At 37.8% G+C, this 17,333-nt stretch overlaps 1 protein-coding gene across 3 annotated transcripts in view; it reads right to left on the reverse strand.

Moving 5' to 3' along the window:
- GRM5 (glutamate metabotropic receptor 5) overlaps positions 1–17,333 on the reverse strand; it is a 226,811-nt gene that overhangs the window by 35,414 nt on the left and 174,064 nt on the right. For all 3 annotated transcript variants that reach the window (XM_065729973.1, XM_065729972.1, XM_065729971.1), the window contains exons 4-5: positions 9,752–9,998; positions 3,300–3,468 (exon numbers count right to left, since the gene is read on the reverse strand). In XM_065729973.1, the coding sequence (XP_065586045.1) occupies positions 3,300–3,468; positions 9,752–9,998 (416 nt within the window). The remainder of the gene's footprint in view (positions 1–3,299; positions 3,469–9,751; positions 9,999–17,333) is intronic.

The raw sequence follows: 17,333 nt of genomic DNA on the forward strand, positions 1-17,333 counted from the left end.
TGTTAAAATTGATTTTTCTTTTTTTACAAATATCAAATTGAATATCCTTTCCAGAACCATTCAGATTACTGCATTTCTAATTAATGCCTAGGAATGAGAGGGTTATATTGGTCCATTTTAACATTTGACCTGATTTCTCATTTTGTCATTTGCTGCCAAATGTCACTGCATACTCATGATTGAGATGTAGATTTTTCAAGACCCTTGTCTATCAATTTTGGCATTGAAAACATCTGTGAGTTTTGTCCATATGTCTTTGTTGTTGTTGTTTTAGATAAATCTTCCTAATCTCTTCTTTATTTCTAAACACTTTTAAAACAAATACTTCCAATTGTATCATGAGAATTACTTTGACACGTTGGCTTTTTAATTTTTTTTATTTTTATACAATGATGAATTTAAAGAGGGCTTCAAAAACAAATGTCTTTATTGTAATTTCAACAAATGAAGAGGAACTTAATAAAAAAACGACTGTCTTGCTCATATTGCTCTGTATAAAGCTGTACTAAATAAAAAGTGCCATTTGTATCTTTTTTATCAACAATACAGGGATTTGAAAATTTGAAATTTCAATTTTGTTTTTAAAATCACAGAAGATGAAAGGAGATAAAATTCACCTAGTTAGCTATCCTTGGAGAAAAGCCATAGGAGCATAAATATTTTGCTCTGTATGAGTTTATATCACATCTACTTGCAAAGCAACGTGTCTGCCCTCCAGAAAAATTCATATATCTTGGGATGTCTTTCATTTTGATCTAAAACAAAAAGGTTGTACAAATGAGTGTTTAAAAATTCCTTGTGTTTGTCAAAATAAATTCTCAGACAGCTTGTACTAATTTTAGTTGTATTTTTGTATTTTACATTGTAGAAAACACTCAACAAAGTGAAATGTCAAAAATAATGGCCATATGGTATTATCAAAACACCTTACATTTTCTAGCAATTCATTTGCAGTTTTCTGCTAAACTTTTTACCAAATTAAGACATTCTATAAAATTCTTAGAATCTGAAAAAATAGAAAGAAAACTAGTTCACTCAGCATTTCTTACCCAATACTAACAATGGTTATGTATCCTTCTCAAGGAATCAAAATAATTGTTCTCAAGTCAGATGTTTTTTTAATAAAATAATTTAGTCATTTACTTCTTCATCTTTTTACTTTCCATTTCTTGAAGATGGTTTTGTTGTTGTTGTTGTTGAAACATTTTTTAACACTAAAATGATCTTTCCTGATCCTTTTACTAAAAAATATTACTAAAAAAGAAAAACTGTTTCTCCTCTTGTCTTCTGTCTAATCCATTGAACCAGTTGAATAATACTATTATTATTTGAATAAAAATATGAAATATGCCTTTGCACAATTTCAGATAAAGTTGGATTGTGTTTGGATTTTACTCAGTACTTCAGATGGATACACAAAACACTGCGGAGTAACAGCATCTCATTATACTGAAAATTTCAAATACCTTTATAATAATTAATTCCAACATAATCCTGTAGGAAAACCACCAAGAAGTTAGGCAGGATCCAGCTTTTCCCATCATCCATGAAAGCAATGAAGATAAAGGACTATACAGTAAACTCAGAGGTTCAGTCAGTAGCCTAATGTGGAGCATTAGGAGCATGTCAAATACTGGGCTTGAAGAATGTGTGTGTGTGTGTGTGTGTGTGTGATAAACTGGCTTGACAGAGATGAACTGATGATTGGATTAGATAGTCTTACATGTCTTTTCCAATCTTAACGATCCTGTGATAATCCTCTTGGGAGAATCCTTGAAGGCACAGGCAGAAGGTGGAAGGAACATTACTGAAGGTGAATGAAGATGCTTCCCATCCCAAGTTGTGGAAACAGATTATAAAGGATCTCAGAATAATCCAGTTCTGAAGTAAAATCTGTTTTTCCATCTCTTTCCTCTCAGATATATGTATTTGTAGCTGTAGCAAGCTAACATGCTGTAACTGAGATCAGCTACTGGGGGTGTAAGTCATCCCGCCTTCCCTCATGTGTCTCCAAAGTATGTTCCCTTCTGAACCAACTGTCCTGACTGGACAATGAAAATAAAGATGTTTCTAAACCAAGATTACACTTATCTGTTTTTAAATCCTAACAGAGGATAAACAACTCCTGATATGAAATAATCTATATATTTCCACTGACTATGAAGCTTGGAAACTTTATATAACTGTATGTGCCTATGAAACTGAAGATACATGCATTTGATTTGATGGAACTCACTGGCTCTGCAAAAGACCAGCCAGTGAATAAACCATGGTAACTGTCCTAAAACTATGCAAGACTGACAGAAGTCATTCACTCTTGGTACTACAGAGCATGGCCAACCTCTCCCATCAACCTCTGCTCTAGCCCCTTCCCAGATTTGCAAGTGTGCAATGTTAACAAAGGAGAAAAGTTGTTTCTTTTTTAATTCATGTCTTTCCATTGCCCACGCCAATCCTCTCACTGCACAAACTTTTATGCAAATGACTGCAAGGCAAGTTAACCTTGTTGAGTTTTCAGCAAGCTTAGTTTCAGCTGTTTAGTTTTAGTCTCCAAAACAATGGAGTAGAATTAATATATGACAGGATCATCTATCTTTCTTTCTTACATCACCAACAACAGGAAGGAAGGAAAAATTTAGAATCTAAGAAAATAAGGAAATGATAAAACATGTATTATTAAAAATATATATTACTTACTTTTCTCACAATTCTAAGTAGCAGTAGTTACCATTGTTCTCTGAGGATACCACAGATGTGAGGAGTGAGTAATAGTGTCTCAGTTTAGGTGTCTAGCACTGAATTAGTAGAAATTATTATTTACGAATTACCTGCACTTGTACTGACAAGTCCCAGCCAGGGGTTTACACTCCAGTGAATCAGATGCTATTAAAATATGCAGAAAAACAACAACAACAAAATAACAACAACAACAACAACAAAACAATCAACACCAAATAGTATCTTCTCTGAAGCATTTGGATTATAAGGATAAAAAAGGCAACAGTTCACAAATACTGAAGTACGAGAGAATTGTAACTTATGAAAATTGTGAGATGACTATGATATGAGCAGGAACTATATATATACATATATATATATATATATATATATATATATATAGAGAGAGAGAGAGAGAGAGAGAGAGATAGAAAGATAGATAGATAGATAGATAGATAGATAGATAGATAGATAGATAGATAGATAGATAGATAGATAGATAGATAGATAGATAGAGGAAAAACTTATTTTCAAATTTCAAGGCTATGCATACAACTGAAATAAGTAGAAAATATATTTACCTTTATCTGTCCTTTTTCACAGGGTTCACTGCACACAGATCTGATGATATTATTTTTCTCTGACCATATTTCATCATCATCCATCTTCAGCTCACCATTGTCCCAGCTGCCAACATTGATATAGTCAAAGTAGTCCTTCCCCATTTTCTTAAAATTCATGATTTCGTATCTTGAGAAAAACAAAAGGAAGATATAAATGAGCTTAGAAGAACATCACCAGATGTAGTGAAAGTTGTCTCTGTCTTTAAAGATCCCTTCCAACACAAACCAGAGTATGATTCTATGCTTCTATATTCTGTTTCACACTGAAGTAAAAAGATAGTCAAAATCAAGCTGATAAAATATAAATGCAAAATTTCCAGAGTTGTGCTTGCCCTTGAGTGTCTTCAAGTTCCCTCCAAGTCCTTTCCTTTCCTTTCCTTTCCTTTCCTTTCCTTTCCTTTCCTTTCCTTTCCTTTCCTTTCCTTTCCTTTCCTTTCCTTTCCTTTCCTTTCCTTTCCTTTCCTTTCCTTTCCTTTCCTTTCCTTTCCTTCCCTTCCCTTCCCTTCCCTTCCCTTCCCTTCCCTTCCCTTCCCTTCCCTTCCCTTCCCTTCCCTTCCCTTCCCTTCCCTTCCCTTCCCTTCCCTTCCCTTCCCTTCCCTTCCCTTCCCTTCCCTTCCCTTCCCTTCCCTTCCCTTCCCTTCCCTTCCCTTCCCTTCCCTTCCCTTCCCTTCCCTTCCCTTCCCTTCCCTTCCCTTCCCTTCCCTTCCCTTCCCTTCCCTTCCCTTCCCTTCCCTTCCCTTCCCTTCCCTCCCCTCCCCTCCCCTCCCCCTCCCCTCCCCTCCCCTCCCCTCCCCTCCCCTCCCCTCCCCTCCCCTTCCCCTTCCCCTTCCCTCCCCTTCCCCTTCCCCTTCCCCTTCCCCTTCCCCTTCCCCTTCCCCTTCCCCTTCCCCTTCCCCTTCCCCTTCCCCTTCCCCTTCCCCTTCCCCTTCCCCTTCCCCTTCCCCTTCCCCTTCTCCTCTTCCCCATTTTAGTGTGCTATCTTCTACCAATCTAAGAGTTCCCTGAACATTACAAGGCTAAATGACTGAGCTCCTGAGACTATTTATTTGTTTAAGGAAAATAACGAAAAAAGACAAGATTTATCCTCTTTAACTTTAGGCACTGAAATGTGCTAAGCAGGGAACCTCTGCTGTTTTATGTCTTTGCAGACACAAAGAAATATAAACACAGTGCTGATTGCCAATATCAAGTGCTTCTCACTCTCTGCAGGTGCATTATTTCCTTGCTGAGAGAGGATAGATGAGGACAGGTAAGCTCCTAAACTGAGGAGGAAGCAAGCTAGACCTGCAGGATAAAGGACTGTTTTTTCCAGGTAAAAGCAAACAGATGAGATATAGTTGAAGTTGTGCCAGGGGAGGTTCAGGTTGGAGATTAGGAAAAGTTTCTTCTTGGAAATAGTGATGAGGCATTGGCATAGGCTGCCCAGGAAGGGGATGCAGTCACTGTCCCTGTAGGTGTTCAAAAAATGTAGAGATCTGGCACTGAGGGACATAGTGGGCATGGTCAGGGTAAGCTGATGGTTCGACTGGATGATCTTAGAGGTCTTTTCCAATTCCAAATCTATGATTCTATGACTTCAGCTGCTCTAAGACTGCATGATGCAGGTTGGCTGTGACACCTGTATAGGTGTCAAGAATCCAGAACTCTGGGACTTGCTTCAGGGAGATCTTATTAAGTGATTGTGCTTATAACTTGTGATCCAGGCATTAGGTCTTGTTTAAAGAATGAAGCTGAGACATGCACCTATATTTTTCTTTTACAGTGTTGTAGCATCAAATGCTATCCTGTACCATACACAGAACCTTCTTCCCTTATTACTTAATTCCTCAGTGATCAGAATATATTAAATTCTTCATAGGCTTCACTATGAAGGGAAGGATACCCAGGCCTCAGTCCTAGTCTGTTTCTGGGTAAGACTCCTTTGATATCTGACAACAGAAGTGCTAAGAGTAGATCAGAGCTTATCACAGCTTTCAGGTTCACATTTCTCCTTCCTATGCTTTCTTCTTAGCTCCCACAGAGTTCTAAAGAAAGTTTGTGAGGCAGCCTGGGATTCATCAGCCTCCTCTAGCATGCTGAACACCAGGCCACCTACCTGACCTACAAGCCAGTTCTTTTAGCACTTGTAAAACATGCCTGGAAAGTTGGTCAACTCCTGAAGTGATTGTATCATATTTTACCTTCTCTTTAGTGTATTTTGCAGTGATTCGAATAAGCATTGTGAAAATCACCAAGCAAACACTATAAACTGAGAATGTAAATGCAATCCTAGGCTTAAAACAACTTGCCTGGTTTGTAATGAGGCCAACTTTTTCCTAGCAGCAGACACAAAATTAGTTCCCAAGGAAAGCCTATTGACAGAGCTGGATTAAGAGTAATATTGTTAGAGTGCACATTATGAAGTCCAATGCACAGATATGTAAAAGAATCAGCTCATTAAATAAAAAAAAATCTCTTAAATAAGATACTAAAGTATTTATCTTATGTTTTGTGGTAATGCTTCAAGAATCATAGAACTATAGATTATCTAAAGTTGGAAGGGACACACATGGATCACTGAGTCCAACCCAAGGCCATCATGAAGCCTCCCCTTAGCCTGCTCTGCTCTTGGCTGAACAAACCACAGGACCTTAGCTGCACTTGCATCTAGGTCCTTCACCATCTTTGTAGCTCTTTGACACTTTAATTCTGAGATTTAAACTTCACTTTGGTGAGGTAAAAACTAAAATGTCCATGTATGTAGACCACTCCAAAAGCAACTTCTGTAAATAGCAAGCAGTAGTCAGACTATAACATCAGTAATTTTTCTAGGCTGATATAAAAAAAAAATTACAGTAAAGCTCTCCTTTTTCTCTCTTGTTTTCAGAGATAGATCTCTGAATGTTTTAAAACAGGAGATAAAATCTGTCTCAGTGGAGAAACTAGTTTGACAGGGGGTCAGTGCCAAAATCAAACACAGGTCAGGATCAGGACTGCAAGCAACCAGTGAAATAAAATGGAGATGTAGCCTGATTGGATGGATAGTATGACATCACCCATGTCACGAGAAACTTGTTTTAATGGGAATGGTTGTGATGGGTTGACAACCGGACAAGATGATCTTACTGATCTTTTCCAATCTTCAAGATATTATGATTCTATGAGAGTCTTAGTCTTTCTGAAACAAAAAGTAATGGGTAATGACTCAGCTAGTAAGGAAAGATTATTATTTTCCTGGATTTTAGAATATTTTACTTTTTGTCCTGTATAAAGAAAGATGTCCACATCTTTGAGACTCAGACACCCTGTCAAAAGTAGAAGTGTAAAAATTATCAGATTGACACATGGAAATTTAATCAAGATAATTGCCTACATGAATCAAAATAAACAGGTTGATTTTACACATGGCTTAAAAATAAAAATAAAAATAGTAAGATTGTGAAGTTTTTGGTTTTCTTTGCTTTTGCTGAGGTTTACAAACATAATAATGGTCAGTTCAAGCATTAAACAGACCAAAATGTTAGCCCAGAAGCCCTAGCAGAGTCTTTATTCCACACTGTCAGGGCATTGTAATGTTCCTCTGAGGGTTGCTTTGTTAAAGCTGTCAATTCAGAGTTTTATGGGCAGATGAACGAAAGTACTGTCAATGCTTATCAGGCGACTGGAACTAAACTATTTATCCCTCCAGTAGCTTCAGACTAGCTCCATGCTTACATCCCAGGGGGGATACTGGAAAGAAACTTGATGTATTAAATAAACCTATTGCCTCAGTATGTAGTCTCTCACAAGACCTCTGCAGAGAACAGCGTTGGTAGACTTATAGTAATACCCAGACATGGGAAGTTCATTTCTATAGCAGAAGTTCATGAATCACTGGTTCCCTAGAGCTTGCTTGAGATACCATAGGGACAGTTTGTCACTTTAGGATAGAAGAGACCAGATGGTGCAATAACACATTTCCAGCAGTGCCCTAATCACAGTGCAAAACACTTGCTTCAAAACAAGCGCCATGAGTTTGCTGAGAAGCCATATTCTGTTGGTAGCAAATAGACAAGACATCAACATCTTATTTTTCTTGCCTTTTCTTGCCTTTTTTACTTCTTTCTTGGACTTTCCTAAGTATTTGAAGGCAGTTGTTCCCTCCTTGAGAAACCATGTCTACTGCTTCCATCCTGACTTGTTTTTTTTTTTTTCCCACATTCTTTCTCATCTAAAACAAGCTCTCCACTTGACTATCTATCTGCTTTAAAGCTCAGCATACACATAAAGAACTTTGGGATAGGGCCAGGATTTGAAACATCTTGTGAGATTAATGATCTGTTGTATAATGTCAAAACCCCTTTGCTATACATCAAAATCCGGAGCTATTTAGGTCAGGAAGGCTTTTTACGTTTCCTGCTTAACACCACAACCACAGTACAGCTGTTAGGATTTACATTTTCTGTTTCACAAGTGAAGATGCAGCTAGCAATAAAAGTGAGGAGGGAAGATGAGACATTCCAGTACAACTGCACCATCTCCCATCTGCTGCAAACAGTATCTTGATCTGTGCATCAAGATCAAGGAATTAGAAATGGAGATTCCTATAAAACCTTCTTACTAAACAATAAATTTTGACTCGGTATTTGCTACTTTAAGAACACAGTCTGGATTTAATGATGTTACAATTTTAGGACAAGAGGTAATAAGACCTGGGCTTCTATAGTAACCCAGCTCTGAAAAACATTTTATGCCCACTCATATTTCTTTAGTTTCAGTAGGCAGAGACTGCTGTATCTCCTTTACATCCAGTGATGCTGGACTGTCCAAAAGTCACATTAGATTCAGATGCACAACGCGGAAGCTCCATGCTCTCCAGTGAAACATTGGTGCTCTACTTTGACTTGAGCCAATGAATGCACATGATATAATTTCTTCCTCATCTTTTTTACAATTGAATGTTACATATAAAGAGATCCAAGGTATTCAATTATATTCCTTGCAATAAATGGATTAAAACTTTATTTCTAAGAATGCCAAAAGAAAAGGTAAATGTAAGTTTTCTTTCAAAAAATTTAGTTGTTGTCATTGGTGTATGTTGTCTTGTGATTTATTGACTGAACTCTTCAGTCTTATAGGAAGAAACAAATGGAAATGAGATAGGAATAATGTAGAATGTAAGTAATTGCATCCAAATATCAATAAAATCAAACAGAAATCTTTTAAGAGAAGTATGTGATAAACCTTAAGCAGATTTTGTCAGAAAAAAAATCCAGACTGAGTACTTTTCTTCCAAATTCAGCTATTTATAACAATTGAAATGCATAATGGAAGACAGCCTTGCTCACCAAAACAATGCTGAAAACAAATTTCATCCATTCTTTTTTTTTTTTTCCTGGCTTCCCGTGTTTGAGTTTTCCTGATACCTCACAGTGCATTAGAGTTTGAGTCTGAAGATTTCTGAAATGTGTGTTTCCAAAGGACTGGTGAAATCAGCCTCCTTTGCATGTGGTTGGCCTGCTATCTTTTGATAGAAAGGTTGACATTACATGTTTTCAAATAAAATGAGAAAAAATAATTTCTGAAATTGTAGAAAACTTTTGAAATATCAGAATATTCTGACCAATGGGTTTTATTTTCTTGTCTAGCTCTGTTCTGCAGTTAATTCTTTTGTTTCAGTTCACATTAGGTGGAAAAGACAAAATTTAAATAATGAGGGCACAGGATGACCAGTTTTCCCTCTAGTCATCTGTTCACAGAGTGTCATCACACAGATATTTAAAACCTTCCCAATAATGCTGACAGAAAGGACTGCCTCAATCAAGCTGGACTAAATGGAGTGAAATGAGGCAGGATTCTACTTGGTGAACTAGGAGGAAAATATAAATACACTTCAAATGCTATCACACGTTCATCTTCTAGCAGTTCAGAAGGCAGAAATCTAGAAAATTCTCATTATTATTCTGAATATGTGCTTCCATAAGGACACTGCATGTATGCCATAGCAACTCATGTTTTATATGTATGTTTATACATATCCCAAACTAACTCATACATATTTTGTATTTTAGCTTTCTGAATAAAATAACTATGTCTGGTTAATTATTCAAGTAATGACTTCTTACCTTTCAAACTCATAGTTCTGAAATAACCAAAGTGAGAAACACTGTGATGGACATTATGGTCTGCAAACAGAAAACTGAAGGTTTCACGATTTGCCACCCACAGAGGAAGATTGCAGACCTGAAAAGCTCTTTTCTCTTATTATATTACTAGATATAATTAAAAACACAGTAATGAAAAGAGTTATTCTGGAAAAATAAGCTCAGAAGATCCGAAAATATGAAAAATAAGGCATGAGATCGTAGTTCTAATATTCTGTGATTGATCTATTACGTGCAGTTAGCATGTCTGCTGTTACACATAAGTAGTTTGACAAATCTTAACATTACCTTCCTGGCGAGTCACCATTCTCATCAAACAAGATCATGTCCCCAGAGACCCCGGTAAAGTTGGTCTTCATGAGGGACTCCAGCAGCTTCCGTCCATCTATGGGCTTCATGGCATCACAAAGGCCCACATAGCCTGGACACAGCGACAGCTGCATATTGTGGAGGCCGTAAGCCATTGAGTATATCGCGTTGATTACAAAGCCCATCTTGGAGTCCTGAACGTGCTGTGTCCTCAGCGTCATCTGGCCTGCCAGGGAACATCACAAAGCAGGTGTTTAGTGTTCAGGGCTGAAACACAACCAGCTCCTTCGACATTTGCTAATGGATTGGTTATTAATTGGAAATTGTCTTCTTAAGCTGCGTGTAGTTCTTATCAGTATGCAGACTCACTTTGTTAAAAATAAAAATAATAAATAGTAATAATAATTTTAAAATAAGAATTTTACTACCCAGTTGATTTTACCACTACAATTTTACTATCCAACTCTTGCTGTTCCTTGTGCTACACTACACCTCATATGTATATATCTCTCTATATATACATAAAAAACATTTGTCAATAACATTATAATACAAAGCTTCTTTGACTCCAGGAACTTCTCCCAGACGGTAGAAAAGTCTTAGAAACCTTTCTGGTTAATAATGGAGGTAGAGATACTAACATGGGTTATATCTAGTGGCAGCCCTGAAGATGATACTTCTATTTCAGAGACATGGGAATCAATACTGTCTAAGCAGACTAACCTAGGCATGTTTTTTTTTTATTGTACTGAAAGTTCATTATGCTAATAACTCTTCAGTCTCTACGTCCTTTGCTCCCTTCCATTTTGAAAAGGGATGATGTAGTGCAGATGAATGCATTAAAAAAGTTCACAAGGAGTTTACTAATACAGGCTCTAATAATTGACTAACACAATACTCTTAAGCCATAATTGGTTAACCATTTCTATTTTCTTCTGAAGCACTTAGAAAAGCACAAGAAAAATTCCTTCAGCAGCATCCTGAAGGGTTTTTTGTTTTTAATAATGTAGTGTTATTAACTGTAGAATTATAGATTCATAGAATCATGAATCTTGGAAGAGACCACTAAGATCATTTGGTCCAACCATACATGCACCAATATTTCTGACTAAACCATTTCCCTGTGGAGCCTTGTGTGTGGGTAGCCAGGAGTGAAGGAAACCAAAATAACCTTCTCTGTCCACACTATAGGAGCCTCTATCCCAAAGAGAAGCAAAGATGGAGCATACACCTGCCCACCTGGGCTGCTGGAACAGCATAATGTGAGAAAACAAGAAATACTATGAAAACAGTGATATACAGGGTTCTTATACCATACATCACATATTGCACATGAACTTCCTACAGTTCAGTATGTGGTTTTTGTGGGAAATGTGTATTTCCCCTCATCCTATTACCATGCACCACTGAGAAGAGTCCAGCCTTGTCCCTTTGTCTCCCAAACCTTAGATATTTATAGACATGGATCATATCCCCTCTCTTTTTTTCAAGTCTGAATAGACACAGTTCTCTCAGCCTTGCCTTACAAGAGAGGTGCTCCATGCCCTTTCTCATCTTTGTGGCCCTCTGCTGGACTCTTAAAGAAGATACCTGTCTTTTTTTTTGTATCGAGGAGCCCAGAACTAGACACAATACTCCAGGTGTGGCCTCACCAGGGCAGAATAGAGGGGGAGAATCACCTCCCTTGGCCTGCTGGCCGGGCAGTTTTTAATGCATCCCAGGATCCCATTGGCCTTCTAGGCCACCCACGCACACTGCTGGCTCATGGTCAACCTAGAAGAATGTTGAATATTTTGGATAGTTAAGTGATACAAGCTTGAAATATCTGCAATGGAATAATCATGGAGAATATAGAGCTTTGCTCTTCTCTTCTACCAAAGTATATCTTTTCTTATTAAAAATAAGAGGCATAAAAACTGCAACAGTGGAGTACATGTAGAACCCATATTAATTGAAATTAAGTGGAAAATTGAACAAGCGTATTACATTGCAATACACAAAACTTGTTTTAAACAATTATTCATCCTCAAAATTAACAGCTCACAAACCATGCAGTTAATTATAGTAGCCACTAGAATGAATCAGATTTGCATCAACAGTAGTGTTTATTATGAAACAATATTTCAGATGCATTATTGCATATGATTGCTTAAAATTTAATAACTTAGTTCTTACAGGAACACTCTCCACTGGGCTTTTTGTTTCAATTTCATTGAATTATTATTCTGATATTATTCTGACTTTTTTATACGTTGAATCTCATTCACTTCATCTAATAATTTGAGGATCCTTAGTTCTTCATTAGAAGCTGCTAGCAATTGTCAATGGATTTGTGAGAGAATTAGCTGTTGCAAGAATTGTAATATACTTTCTACTGCTGGCTTACTTTACTGTACAGGGACAATCCAACCTGCCATGTCTGCCCATCCATTTATGTGACCTCAAAACTTCATCGTTTCTGCAGCTTTTAATGAAGGACTGGCACAGGTTGCCCAGAGAGGTGGGAGAGGTGGTGGATACTCCATCACTGGAGACACTAAAGGTCAGGCTGAATAGGGCTCTGAGAACCTGATGGATCTGTAGATGTGCCTGTTTACTGTAGGGAAGTTGGACTAGATGACCTTTAAATGTCCCTCCCAACTCAAACAATTCTATGATTCTATGAGTCTATGATTACAGTTAAGATGAACATCTCAAAAAATGAAACTTTTTTTCTTTTTAATGTATCGCAATACAGTCTTCAAACAACAATGGTACCAACAATTGTTAAGTATGACATTGTTTTTCAGCTTTTGTTTCACAAAGTATGTAGGCATGACAAACTTGAATCATACAAGTAACATTATTGACTCCAGTGATACTATCAGTGGTTTTAAGGGAAGTTTGAATACAAAAGTTAGGAGCTGGCTTCTCAGTCAAAAAAAAAAAAAAAAGTAAAATTACCTTTAATCTATCTCTAAAGAGGGTCTGATTTAGGCAGCCTTAAATGCATGGTCTGCTTATGTTGGTAATGTCTGCTTATTTACCTCTGTCTTTTCTTGCAGGAACTCAAACACATTCATTGTTAAGTACAATCTTTTGTCAAAAGCCTTTCCTGTGGCAGGATCATCATAAGACTGAGATGAGACTGATGAATTTTATGATGATGACATCAGTGATGTTCAAGGAAATCAACTGCACTTTTAATCAAGAAAAATATAAAATTCTAATAGAAGTTGAAGAGTTCCTACAGAATTACTAGGCAATGCATAAATACTTACACACTGGAGACCAAATGCTTGCTTATAATACATAGAATTTGTCTATTATAGTAAAAATAAAACCTACTTCTATCTGTTTTACTCAATCTTCTACATTCCCATATGAGACAAATTTGCAGAGGAAAATAAAAATGTTTTATTCTCCGAGGGCCTGGGAAAATCTAGCATGATGTCATGGTATGGAGGAGTAATCAGGAAATGTCCACAGGAATGTTTCAGCTCACTTCTGGAGTGGGCTTTAAAAGTCCATGTCCAGACTACACCTGCACACTGTACTTCGTTTTGTATTGATTTTAATTTTCTCAGAGAAGTGTAACAAAATGTTTTCAAATAAATCTAAATTACTGCACTGTTTTAGGAGATGCAAGTGGGTGTTCACACCAGAGGATCAGGTTAGTGCCACTTTGGAGCCAAGCTCCTGTGAGTTGTGATTCTGGCTGGTTATTTGGAAAAATTTCTTCTCTGAAAGAGTGGTGAGGCATTGGCACAGGCTGCCCAGGGAGGGGGTGGAGTCATTGCCCCGGAGATGTTCGAGAACTGTGGAGATGTAGCACTGAGGGACATAGTTGGTAGGCATGGTGGGAATGGGCTGATGGTTGGACTAGATTATCTTAAAGATCTTTTCCAACCTTAATGATTCTATGATCCCATGAATTCCACTTGGTTCAGAGGCTTAGAAAAGGTTCAGTACCACTTCTATGAGCATGACATACATAAGCATCAAAACGTGCTTCAGATACAAAGCTACACTTTGTAGGTCTCCAGTAGATGCCTATTACAATTTTGACAGAATTAATGTGCATGTTCTGTGATTAAATTAGGTAATTTTTTAGAGATGTAGCTTATTTCCCCATAAATATAGTTTGCAATAATATCAAACTATTTATATGTGCTGAACTTGGTGATTATGATCAAGTGATTATAGAAAGCAGTCTGTATTTCAGTACATCAGAACCAATACACATTAGCTCTCTGACATGCTAATTACTGCAGAAAAACGAAATTCTGCCTTCTGCAATTACAGTGGACAAGGCAAAGGAAGAACGCAGTGTGTATCAAATAATACTGAACCTTAATGAGGAAACCGGGATACATATAACACAAAATGATTAAATATTGCAGAATTAACTGAGAAATGAGGAAGTCTCTGTGGTTAAAGTACATGAGAAGATCTCTGGATTATGTTCTATTTACTTCCTAGTCTTGTCCAAGACATTTTGGCAAGTACATATGGTCTTATTCTATTAATTTCCAAGCTTTGAAATTATGAAGCACTGGATTCTGGTCCCAAAGCCACACAATCTTTTCTGTCTACAAAATACTACAGTCACATAATCTTAAGCCTTTTCAGCAAGTCAGATAATACACCTGTCCTTCAACTTCCCTTCCAATATTTCTTTTCTACTTCATGTTATCTACCATTTTTTCTTTAAACTGAATATTCCTCAGGAAGAGGTCTGATTCTCATAATTTCCCACTTTTTCTGTGCCCAATGCAATGGGCTTGTTACTGACTGGATGCTAAAATTAGTCTGGATTTCATGGGAAAATATGTCAACATTTTTTCTATACATCATTTAGGAATCTCTTTTTACATAAACAAGTCAGATATAGGGTGATACATATATACCTGAATACAGGATATTCAGGTGAGACTTTGCAATATGGTGAAATGCACTGAACACCAATTGAGGAATTTACTGCCATTGGAATAGGTGTTTAATATTCTTTTTTTTCCCCCCCCGTGTAAAGGTACATTAAGTAGGTCTGGATTTATCTGTATATTCCCAGGTTTATCACAGGACTGTAACTTCACCAAAGGTGAAGAACAGTTCTGTGAGTGGTGACACAAACCTAGATCATCACAGCTCACACATTTTCTGCCCACTACCTCGGGAGAAATCCAGTTTAGGATGCTCTGGCAATATCACAGCAGAGAATAAAGGCAGGGCTGTGTTTCAGAACCCCATGAGAAAGGCATGAGGTCATGTGAAAGCGAGCCTGGGTACACACACAGAGTGATGGGGTTTGAGCTGGGGAACCATGTTAGCATGGACCTTGGGATCTGGTGCAGAGAGATGAGGAGGAGTGGCTCTGCAAGCAGCCCCCAACCCCTGTTTAACTGTGCAGAGTGCTCAGCATTACACCCCTTGTTCAAATTTGTTCCTTCCCGTGGTCACATCTCCAGAACACAAACACACAGATAATGGAAAAGAAACACATTTTTTTCATCAAGAAATGATGAAAATGATGAGTCCAGATGGCAACGGCTCTTGCCTTGGATCTATTTAAAAACAATTAGCGTACTTATGGGCGCAAAGCCAAGAGAGCACTCAGGGGCGTTGGCAGATCTGCTTAAGGCAAAAGGAGGAGAGGAGAGGAGAGGAGAGGAGAGGAGAGGAGAGGAGAGGAGAGGAGAGGAGAGGAGAGGAGAGGAGAGGAGAGGAGAGGAGAGGAGAGGAGAGGAGAGGAGAGGAGAGGAGAGGAGAGGAGAGGAGAGGAGAGGAGAGGAGAGGAGAGGAGAGGAGAGGAGAGGAGAGGAGAGGAGAGGAGAGGAGAGGAGAGGAGAGGAGAGGAGAGGAGAGGAGAGGAGAGGAGAGGAGAGGAGAGGAGAGGAGAGGAGAGGAGAGGAGAGGAGAGGAGATGAGGAGAGGAGAGGAGAGGAGAGGAGAGGAGAGGAGAGGAGAGGAGAGGAGAGGAGAGGAGAGGAGAGGAGAGGAGAGGAGAGGAGAGGAGAGGAGAGGAGAGGAGAGGAGAGGAGAGGAGAGGAGAGGAGAGGAGAGGAGAGGAGAGGAGAGGAGAGGAGAGGAGAGGAGAGGAGAGGAGAGGAGAGGAGAGGAGAGGAGAGGAGAGGAGAGGAGAGGAGAGGAGAGGAGAGGAGAGGCAGTTTAGTGAAACTAAATGAAATAAAAGAGATAGAGTAAAAATAAAGTAATAAAGTAAAATAGAACAACAGTAACAAAGTAAAACAGTAAAATAAAACGCAGTAAAGTAAACAGCTTTTTCAGGAAATTTCAAAGTTTCATAGTAGTTTCTTGCACTTGCAAAGCATGTTTTTGAAAAATATTCTTCAATTCAATTCATTATTGTTCATCCTTTTTTTTCCATATAAATCTCATAATTTCTCATAGAAAAAAAATAAATTACTGTCAATGAAGATGCCACCATTGTACCATTTTGTCTGTTGTTCTGATTGCCAGCAGGTGAAATCACTAAACCTTATCAAGTCACTATGTTAGAGACAGGTCAATATGGTTTTCCTACTATAAACTTTTTCTAAAGCTGAAAGTTTTTAGAATGGAGAATGGGTAAAGGGGAGAGCAAAACTATTTGAATTCCCAGGCAGCCCTCTCTAATTACATTATCATTATGAAAGAAAAAGCAGATAAAAGAAACGTGAGACAATATGGGAAAATAAACACTTTTCTTTCCAACATGCAGAGTAGACTGCAGCATTTGAAGCAAAATTGAGTGCCTTTCTTCTTTTTTATTCTCCCTTCGTCTTAGTGAATATTTCCAACCAAAATCAGGAGAGGCTGACTTTTGTCACCGAGATATGGCAGAGGTAGTCTGCTGCAGATTATGGTGCATGACTTTTTATGTCTGAAGTGTGCTCAATATCCACTCCTGGAGCTGATCTGGACAGGATGGCACCAAGTTGGCCACCCCAGAAATAGTCATCACTTCAGTGAAGAAATGACTGAAGTCTACAGAATGAAGAAAAATCCTAACTAAGGTTAAGCACAGTGTTCATGCCAAACCAAGTTATCTTTGTTTGAGGAGACAAAGGCTTGATTTGGGTCATACCAAAATTTGCTATCAAAACTTTTAATTAAAGTAGTATGAAAGAAAAAAAGCAAGATTCATCCTTCTGTTATTTGTAAGATCATAGTGTATTTTTCTGCTAAAAATGCAGTGTATCAGTTTATCCATTTATTTCACTTGTTTAATTAGTGAAAGATATTTAAGATATTTAAAGGTATTTGCTATGCAAAATTTCATCTAGTTCAAATGTCCCTTTCCATTCAAAATGAATACAAAAACTAAATACTAGTTTTTGTCTTCTCTGGAAAGGAAATTCTGAAGGGAATAAAAGAGTTTTTGACTGCACTGGAAATGTCATTTTGTTGCTGAAGCAAAAAAACACACCTTAACACATAAACAGTGTAAAAGCAAATTATAAACTTGAAACAAAACATGTCAGTGCTATTGATTTGAGAAAACAATAAAAAATAAGTGATTCATTTCAATGCCTCTCTTTCAAAGTATGTGTCATTGAGTGCACATGCTGCTATGGCATTT

This window comes from Cyrtonyx montezumae, unplaced genomic scaffold, assembly GCF_038088225.1.
Source record: "Cyrtonyx montezumae isolate F1298 unplaced genomic scaffold, pur_monq_1.0 scaffold_12, whole genome shotgun sequence".
NCBI lineage: Eukaryota > Metazoa > Chordata > Aves > Galliformes > Odontophoridae > Cyrtonyx > Cyrtonyx montezumae.